The 10,250-nt window shown below is 43.1% G+C and overlaps 1 protein-coding gene across 1 annotated transcript; it reads right to left on the bottom strand.

Annotated features, from left to right (window-relative positions):
- Window positions 1-2,995: 2,995 nt before the first annotated feature.
- LOC113008279 (trace amine-associated receptor 13c-like) lies at window positions 2,996-4,112 on the bottom strand. Its single transcript, XM_026145585.2, has 2 exons — window positions 3,937-4,112; window positions 2,996-3,812 (listed from the first exon to the last, which is right to left on the bottom strand). The coding sequence occupies exons 1-2, from the start codon at window positions 4,107-4,109 to the stop codon at window positions 2,996-2,998; spliced, it is 990 nt and encodes a 329-aa protein (XP_026001370.2). The 5' UTR covers window positions 4,110-4,112.
- Window positions 4,113-10,250: the final 6,138 nt, after the last annotated feature.

Genomic DNA, 10,250 nt, shown 5'->3' with positions numbered 1-10,250 from the left:
TAATATTTTTATGTATTAAAATTGCTACTCCCCTTTGTCTAGAATTATAACAAGCTGAGAACACATTAGGAAACTCAGGTGTTTTAAGTTCATTCGAACCTCTAAGAGGTCTGTGGGTCTCTTGTAAAAGGACAACATCTGCCTGTAGTTTTTTGAGTTGGTTAAATATTTTTAACCTCTTTTCTCTGGAGCCAGCTTCATTCATATTCCATGTAACAAACCTCAGTGGCCCCATAGATGTCTGTGTATAACTAGGGGTGTACGCTGTGTGTGTCGCCTAGACAGGTGGAGAGAATACATCACTTGTTCATGAATAAAGAGAAGGAGAGAGAGAAAAAACGAGAAGGAAAAAATAAACAAACAAAAAAACCCCGGAAACTTTCCAATTAAACCGTTGACGGAGAGTGACGGTGTTAATTCTGCTATGATATCACACTTAAGATGTGATTTGATACTAGTAAGTTAAACAGATGTTAATGTTAAGTTAATGCAAGTTAGTGTAAGTGGATAGGGAAAGGGTGTAGCGGATTCTTATCTGGTGTGAAGTTAATACAGCCACGGAGTGATGCCGGGGTCGCGGTAAAGCTGTCCGTCCACGTACAGCCGGCCCACAGCGATAACAGCGCGGGAGCCCTTCTGGATGAGGCCGTGTCGGATTGGGAAGAGGACCCTGCGTCGTTCCAAGATCTCTTTGGGGAACTGGCCGTTCACGCTGAAATCCGTTCCTTTTAATTCCCTGCCGCGGCTTTTCACCTGTTACTTTTGTTTGAAGTGGCTGAATTTGGCCACAATAGGATGTGGTCTCCCGGCCGGCGACCTCATGGCCCACAGGCCATGCACTCTATCAAGGCGATGTTCTTTACGGTGTCCTCTGGCAGCTTCAGGTGGATTTTAATGAAGCTTTTCACCGTTGCCTCCGCGTCCTCTCCGGCAGATTCTGGAATACCAGAAAACACAGGGTTGTCTCTCATGCTACGGGCTTGTAGATCGATAACGGACTCTTTTATTTTTTTATTTTCTATGTTTAGCTGGGTCACGTTATCAGTGAGAGATTTGACCGACTCCCGTAGCGTGGCATTTGCAGCGGCGAACGTTTCCACCTGCTGCTGGCTGAACTCCAGGGATTCTCGCAGAGATTTAGGCTATGTCCACACGTACCCGGGTATTTTTGAAAACGCAGATTTTTCTATGCGTTTGCACCTTTTGTCCACACGTAAACGGCGTTTTTGGTCACTGAAAATGGAGATTTTTAAAAACTCTGGCCAGGGTTGATATTTTCTAAAACTCCGTTTTTGCATTTACGTGTGGACGAGAAAAACACAGAAAATGCAGCGTCAAAGGTGTGCGCCTTTTTTGACGTCACAGTGTACGTCACGTTATTGTTTCGGTGAAATGAATTTCTACAATACTGTTACTGTTAATTGTACTCTCTGCAGTGTTTAAATGCTTACATATACACACAGTTACTGTCCCTCCACATATACGACTCGGTTCTGCTTCTATGCCCCAGCTTTGTTTACTTTTTCCCACCGAGGCTTCTAGACTTCTGATTGGCTAACATTTCTACACAGTTAGGAATATAGCGCCACCTGCTGCTTTGGCATGTTCCTAGCAGCGTTTTCCTTCATTTCTGCATTTACGTGTGGACGGGATTATTTTTTAAAATGAAAACGGAGAATCTGCGTTTTCAAAAATACCCGTGTACGTGTGGACGTAGCCTTAAATTCCCGGTGTAAAATCTCCCCCAGCGACAGCCTAGCATCGAAACTGGACAATCGCTTGTCGATTGACTCCAGGATGTCTGCAATGTCTTTGAAAATGATGTTGTGCCGGGGGAGTCTGCCGGGTGACATCTCTTTGATGACGATGTCTCAATTTTGGCCGGGGAAGATGCACTCTGAGCCTTCTTCATGACTAAATCTTGGAAACAGCGGTCAATGTAATCTTGGAGAACGTCTAAACTCTCCCCGTTGTTCTCCAGGGTGTTAGAGATGATAGGACAAATGTTGTTAGTTATATGACAATTGATTAGTATATCTGGTAATACTGAAGCTTAAAGAAACTTTGTTCAATTCTAAACTACCATTCGCTTTAATTTTCCGCCAAAGTCTCTGGCGTCTGACGTCAGTTACAGCATGAGTCGCTTACCTTGTCCATCACTTCCGTCACTTACCTCTCCCTCCGTTTTTCAGTTTGTGTAATTCTACTTGAATTAACTTTGTGTGTAGCACATTTTCACTTCAACATTTATTGTAACGCAATCCCTCAATAATTAAAATTCATATTAAGAATTTCTGTCACTTTTTAAAAACTCTGCTGTCAATCACCATTTATTTCTTTTATGAAACTTATTTTATTAAATCACACATTTTGTAACTCAGACTCTCAAATTAGTGTCTTCAGAGTGTTGCTTCAACCGCACACACATACACCCACACACACACTCTGATAATTTTCAGTCACATAAAGCTGGATATTAAGACTTTTTTAGCATCTGTTAGCTGTGATGTAAAGGTACCCAGGGGGGCATTGCAATCTCTTTCTACCCCAGGTCACAAGATACACTCCACACAGGAGTCATCACACTAAAGACTGGTTTGCAGCTGCCTGGTAACAAGGCAAACTTGAAAACCTGGAATCTTCCCTCTGAGTAGCCACAGCAACATTTTGGTGATTAAAACAATCATGTCGAGGTTTTTTGTGACACTGTTTTCAACCAGTCTGACCCAGTGATAGCCAGCAACCACTCGGCAAACAGTATCAGAATGCACATTTTGTTGCTAGTGACAGGAGGTTGCCAGTGGGTTGTTAACCCTTTTCTAGGCCTCTATAATTGAAACCAGCACTATTTGACAACCAGTGTTGGGGTTATTACTCAAGAAATGTAATGTATGGCATATTACTTGTTAAATGTCGTAAAATTAATATGGTACATTATTGATAGAGAAAGTAATTTGGTATACCATTTGGTACATTAAGGAAAGATTTCTTTTTTCTACAGTATGCTGATCTCACAGGAGCCAGGCTGCAGTATCTGTAGAGTCACAATTAGTTTCACTGCTTTTCTAAACCAGGGGTAGAACATAGCATAAATCAAAGGGTTTAGACAGGAGTTAAAATAGTACATATAGATCACAATCGATGCAGATGAGCTATTGAGCAACTCGTTTCCAAAAAGTGAAACAATGAAATATGAGCAGAAACATAATAGAAACACAAGAACAAGAACACCCAGAGTCCTGGCTGCTTTTAACTCTGATTTCTTTGCTGTTAGAGTCACTGAGAGCTGCAGTGTGACAGCTGTAACCTGAGAGCGCATGGCACGGGCCTGAGACACAGCCACCACAAACACTCTCATGTACAGAACTATGATGACAGTAAGTGGAATAATAAAGGATATAAAAAGGTCAACAAATCCTGCAATGAATTCAATGATAATTATACATCTTCCATAGCAAGAATTATGCTTGCCTGGTTGACTTAGATCATCTATTAAAATCACATAGCTGTAGAAAACAGAGCAGAGCCAACACAGACAAACACAAAGTTTCACTCTTCTCTCTGTGATTCTGGTGGGGTAATGCAGAGGGTCACAAATAGCCACATAGCGGTCGACTGATATCAGCACCATGTTGCCCACTGAGGCAGAGGCAACGATGTAGGATACATAATTATACAATGAACATGTGAGCTGACCAAGAAACCAACACGCTGTATTTCGCAGGATTTCTCCAGGCATAAACAGAAGACCAACGAGAAAGTCAGTGACAGCCAGAGAAAGGAGCAGGATGTTAGTGGGTGTGTGGAGCTGCCTAGAAAGATAGGAAAATATAATTTTAAAAAAAATTCAACAGAAAGAAAGTATTCAAACAGATATAACAAATCAGGTATACACTTGTAAAGCCACAGCAGCAGGTAAAAAATATGAAACTCTGCCTGAAGTGGGAGACTGCAATGATGACGAGCAGGTTGAGAGTCACAGTCAGCAGAGACATTGAGGACACAACAATATAAAGGAGCAAAACTTGAGACAGAGGAGTTGTAGGTTTCTTGCAGGAGATGTTGAAGAGTTGTGGAAAGCAGAGCTCTGCTCCATCCTGAGTATCCATCTCCACAGACCTGGAGAGAGCTCCAGCTCTGGCTGAGTTATGACTACAATTAGTAATATAACTGATCCCAACACCACATCCTCTCAACTCCTCCCCTCTTCTTTCTTTCAGTTTTTATTGGACATTGATTTCCCCCTTCCCTTCGTCTTGTAATTTGGCTATGCACACTCTTATTTGGATAAATCCAAATTGAAGAATGACATTACGCCATCAGAAATAAATGAGTGTGGGGAGGCATGGTCGGCGTTGTCGTGCGGACGCACCTGCACAGCATCTGCTATCACGCCCGCCGTGTTTAAAACCACGGGGAAGCAGGGGTTGAGAGAGTTGTGGTGTGACGTTATGTGCGATTGGCAGCTTGTGAGCTGCAGTCGGAAGGACTAACGATGGCTCTGATTAACGATTTCTGGAGCGGTGGAGGAGTGACCATTCTAGGTCAGAAATGGAAGTCTCAGTTATTTAATTGACTCAACTTGTCAATCGGTAGGTCCACAAAACCCCTATACTGGAAGTTGATTTCAGCTCGCTAAATTTAAAAAAAAAGTCCTAATCCCTGATCCTATGAGTCTTTCCCAGTGGATAATGTAGGATTCTGGCACTGATGTGGTTGAGGGGACTCACCCAGTACTGACTACCTCTAAATCAGCCAGGTGTTTTTCATCCTAACCCTGATAAGACGTAACCTGAGTAGCCCATCAGTCTCACCTGTTAACCTGTTATTTAACATGGCACTTGTTATTTCTGGTATTATTTTAGTAGCTTGGAAGACGGGGTAACCTGTGAGAGGTATTTGCACTAATAAAAATAATCCTGGATTTCTACCTTTACTGCTTCACTAAAGGTCAAAAAGTGAATGTCCACAATTTAGGCTTGAATTGCAGGAAATTTTATTAATGGAATTCAGCAACACAATAGCATAATAAAATAATGAAAATCACAAAAAATATTGAAATCAATTATACTTTACTAATCTAACTAAGAATCTCTAAGTTTATTTTTATTTTTGGGGAGGAGAGGTTGAAGGAGGGATGAGCACAGCCAGGCCTAGAGAGACACTCAGCTGGGCATTCAAGTTGTTGACAGTAGGAGCGATATTAGGCCCCTTATGTCAAACAGAGTGATTTGTGGCCCCAATAAAATAATTTGTGACCCTAGGAAGTAATAAAGGAAGTAACAAAAATATGATATTCATAAAAAATATGATATCAGTAAAATTATGATAGTCATCAAAAAATATGATATTCATCCAAAATATGCTAGTTCATAGCTCATTGCTTCCCCCTCCCCCCCACCCCCCAAAAAAGAACTAATTGATTATTTTTAAAAAGTTTCTATATCTAATAGCATTATTTTATTTTTAAGCCATTAAAAAAAGTTTTTACCTTTTATGCTTAAAAAACGCCATCTGGTGGTGGGTCAGCGCGCTCGTGCGTCTGGGTCTGTGCTTGTGTCTCTGGGACTGTGTTTGTGTCTTGGGGTCTGTGCTTGTGTCTCTGGGACTGTGTTTGTGTCTTGGGGTCTGTGCTTGTGTCTCTGGGACTGTGCTTGTGTGTGTGAAAATGTGTTCAACCAGAGTAAATGGCCTGTATTTGTATAGCGCTTTTACTAGTCCCCCCTAGGGACCCCAAAGCGCTTTACACACCCAGTCATCCACCCATTCAAACACTGGTGGAGGCAAGCTACAGTTGTAGCCACAGCTGCCCTGGGGCAGACTGACAGAAGTGAGGCTGCCATATCGCACCATCGGACCTTCTGGCCAACACCAGTAGGCGGTAGGTGAAGTGTCTTGCCCAACGACACAACAACTGAGACTGTCCGAGCCGGGCCTCGAACCGGCAACCTTCCAATTACAAGGCGAACGCCCAACTCTTGAGCCACGATCGCCCTAAAAGTAAAAGTGCTTAGTTAAACTTGTGCATTTTTAACATACAGTATGGCGAGACATGCAGGTTGCATGTCTTGGGGAAAGACTTTATTTCATTTTATTTGCATTTGTTTAATCCGAACAAGGAGATTTAGAATCAAAGTCAGAGTCTCAAAAAACTCTCGCGATCCCCCCGAGCATAAACGCACCGCGGCTCCCAACATAAAAAACTTCCTGAAAAAAACTATTTTCTCCAAAAACGCACAACAACAAAAAATCCTAGAATAATTTGATCAAACTTTCTCTGTTCCCACCCAACCCTTAGGCAAATAAGCAGGAAACCTCCTGAAAGACCCTCCGTATTTTATCCAAATACGCGCAGCAAAAAAAACCCCCTAGAATAACTTAGGGAACCCTCTATACGCAAAATCTTATATTCGAAAACAGGGGAAAACTCCTGAAAAAACCCTTAGTCTTTTTTCTTCAAACCAGCCCTCTACTAGCTCCGTCTCAAATTCAGCAAAGTCTAAGTTCTCCTTTCGCTCTCACTCGAACCGGACCGCAGCCAGCGCATAATTTTTCCTTCTTGTTTGCTCCCCGGCTCAGCTCCCCAATGTTGCTTACCTAGTTTGAAAATTTGTGCCGGAGACCAACTCCGCCCAACTTCGCCCCGCTGCCAATCACATAACAAGTGGGCGGCTCCCCTCGCACCCTGGTTAGCCAATCGGATACAGGTCCGATTTACCTTCACCGGGATAGGTTTATTCTCTCGCTGGCATTCAGGATAAATAATCTAACATTTCAGCTTAAATTTAATTGTTTTTTTTTCTCTCAGAAAAAACCGACGGCTGTCCCAATTCGAAGTGTACTTCAAATGCATACTCCAAATGCACGCCAGCAGAACTCACACGAATGCATCTTTGTAAGGTTCAGCCAACATCCGCTATCCCATTGGAGGAGAGATTCCGTCTCAGCACTGGTGGGTTTTGGGGCTATGCTTTCAGCCTCCCCAAGAGCGAAATCTATTTCTACCACCTAAAAGCGGGTGAAAGTTTTGGATCGCTTTTACTTGCATCCGCCGATGGCCCTGGATACCCCACCTCAGAGCCCGCATCAGGCCTCAGTGTCTCCGGCCGCTATGCTTCCAGATACTCCGCCCCCGCCCTCATCACCTCAAGGATGGAACTCGCCAAGCCACCCTCAACTCGGTTGGCAATCACCGGACCAGACCCCCGCAAACACTTCAGTCTCCGGTGCCTCGCTTTGGGCTTTGGGCGACCCTGTATGCCGGGCCCTTTTCCGAGAGCCCAAAGACATTGATCCCCACCCCCACAAGAGCCGCAGTCAGCCTTCGGCTGTGGACAGCGATGAGGCGGCGACTCTACTCCCCACGGCTGTTATGGAACTCACAAAATTAACCGTTTAATCTTTAAGCACCGTTAAGATGTGTGTCAAGGATGTGAGGTCTCCGACCCCTTGCAGAGACGACATTCTTGTCTTTTCCCGCTGGAAAAATAGTACTTTTTCAGATACTATGATGAACTCTGCAAAAGACTATGGAATGGACATTTCACCAACACATTATTACCATTTTTACGGTTAGAGGGTTTTTCACCACCAGCGGCTCAAGTCAGAGGCGTTGCCCAGGCATATCTGTTTGAACTCAGAGATGTCCGCGATATAGAGGCCGCGCTGCAAGAAATTGACGCCAGCGTCACGGGGGTGACCAGGACAGTGATTCATAAAGTACTAGGCGAGAATTACTCACTCTGGCTCTCCTAGTAATCATTTTTCTTCTCTTCCCTGTTATTTTTCTCAAATGTTTTGTTTTTCTTGTTTTTTTAGCTTTGTTGTTTTTTTTCTCTTTTTGTTTTTTGGAGTTGTTTTTACCCATTTTAAATGTATTGTTTGTTTGTTTTTTCATTACAGCAAATAAAACTTTCTTGGAAAAGCATTGCAAGAATCAAACTCGTTATTTGTTTTTACTCGTTCAGATGTTATGTTTTTAATTACAACAAATAAAATTGTTTTGGAAAAATCTTACATCAAATAAAGCTTTCTTGGAAAAGCATTGCAAGAATCAAACTCATTATATTGTTTTACTAGAATCAAAGTGTAATGCTCGATCATGAAATAAAACCATAGTTAAACATAACTTCAAAGATCACACATGGCAGATGTGTGATCTTTGATGTGTGATGTGGAGGACACAGCCGTTGTGGTTTTTAGAAGGACAGGGTGAGGAGGACGCAGGGGTAAGGGGGACTGGATGAGGGGCAGGGCTATGTAGAGCGCTGCGGGTTATTTCCAACCAGGACCAACTCAATTGTGGTTTTACTTAGCTTAAAAAGCTCTAATATTCTCCCAGTCTTTTCACCCACCATCTTCACCCAGTCCTGAGTGGGAATTCGAAGCATGGTGTTGAAAACACCGGACTGGGTGTTTGAAAGGTCCAACACAAAATCATCTGTGTGAGCATCATCGGTTGTTTGACAACTAGCTCTGCAGATCCACCTGCAAAATGGCGTGCTCTTGGTCTCCCACTGGGTGTATGTGACGGTCTTTCTCACCATGTTTAAAGGCCAGTGTCAGTGGGGTTGTTGGTTGAATGGTGGAAACGCGTGGGCCTCTTTGAAAACCGGATGAGTCTGCTGGTCCCTGGTTTGTGGTTTCTGCGAGCTCGTTTCCCGCAGGCTCTTCTGGATTTCAGGGGTAGTGATGAGGGTCAAAACAGCCCAGTCAGAGCAAGTAAAAGCGATCAGCGGTGTTAGCGGGCCAAAACTTTCACCCGCTTTTAGGTGGTAGAAATAGATTTTGCTCTTGGGGAGGCTGAAAGCATAGCCCCAAAACCCCCCAGTGCTGAGACGGAATCTCTCATCTAATGGGATAGTGGATGTTAGCTGAACCCTGCAAAGATGCATTCGTGTGAGTTCTGCTGGCGTGGCGGAGGCTCTGTAGCTTTTTACTGGGGTCTGAGAGACCACAGTGAGGTTGGCAGGTCTGGCTTCCATGTTGTTTGTGAAAAAGAGAGAAAAGTTGTTTGTTTTTTCTGAGAGAAAAAAAAACAATTGAATTTAAGCTGAAATGCATTCGTGTGAGTTCTGCTGGCGTGCATTTGGAGTATGCATTTGAAGTACACTTCGAATTGGGACAGCCGTCGGTTTTTTCTGAGAGAAAAAAAAACAATTAAATTTAAGCTGAAATGTTAGATTATTTATCCTGAATGCCAGCGAGAGAATAAACCTATCCCGGTGAAGGTAAATCGGACCTGTATCCGATTGGCTAACCAGGGTGCGAGGGGAGCCGCCCACTTGTTATGTGATTGGCAGCGGGGCGAAGTTGGGCGGAGTTGGTCTCCGGCACAAATTTTCAAACTAGGTAAGCAACATTGGGGAGCTGAGCCGGGGAGCAAACAAGAAGGAAAAATTATGCGCTGGCTGCGGTCCGGTTCGAGTGAGAGCGAAAGGAGAACTTAGACTTTGCTGAATTTGAGACGGAGCTAGTAGAGGGCTGGTTTGAAGAAAAAAGACTAAGGGTTTTTTCAGGAGTTTTCCCCTGTTTTCGAATATAAGGTTTTGGGTATTCACATCAAGCTTCATTCAGTTTGTGTAATTCTACTTGAATTAACTTTGTGTGTAGCACATTTTCACTTGAACATTTATTGTAACGCAATCCCCGGAATCAGAGTGTTGCTTTGACCGCACACACATACACCCACACACACACTCTGATAATTTTCAGTCACATAAAGCTGGATATTAAGACTTTTTTAGCATCAGTTAGCTGTGATGTAAAGGTACCCAGGGGGGCATTGCAATCTCTTTCTACCCCAGGTCTCAAGATACACTCCACACAGGAGTCATCACACTAAAGACTGGTTTGCAGCTGCCTGGTAACAAGGCAAACTTGAAAACCTGGAATCTTCCCTCTGAGTAGCCACAGCAACATTTTGGTGATTAAAACAATCATGTCGAGGTTTTTTGTGACACTGTTTTCAACCAGTCTGACCCAGTGATAGCCAGCAACCACTCGGCAAACAGTATCAGAATGCACATTTTGTTGCTAGTGACAGGAGGTTGCCAGTGGGTTGTTAACCCTTTTCTAGGCCTTTATAATTGAAACCAGCACTATTTGACAACCAGTGTTGGGGTTATTACTCAAGAAATGTAATGTATGGCATATTACTTGTTAAATGTCGTAAAATTAATATAGTACATTATTGATAGAGAAAGTAATTTGGTATACCATTTGGTACATTAAGGAAAGATTTCTTTTTT

Source organism: Astatotilapia calliptera, chromosome 16 (genome assembly GCF_964374335.1).
Source record: "Astatotilapia calliptera chromosome 16, fAstCal68.1, whole genome shotgun sequence".
In the NCBI taxonomy this organism is placed as follows: domain Eukaryota; kingdom Metazoa; phylum Chordata; class Actinopteri; order Cichliformes; family Cichlidae; genus Astatotilapia; species Astatotilapia calliptera.
This window is presented reverse-complemented; position numbering and strand designations above follow the sequence as displayed.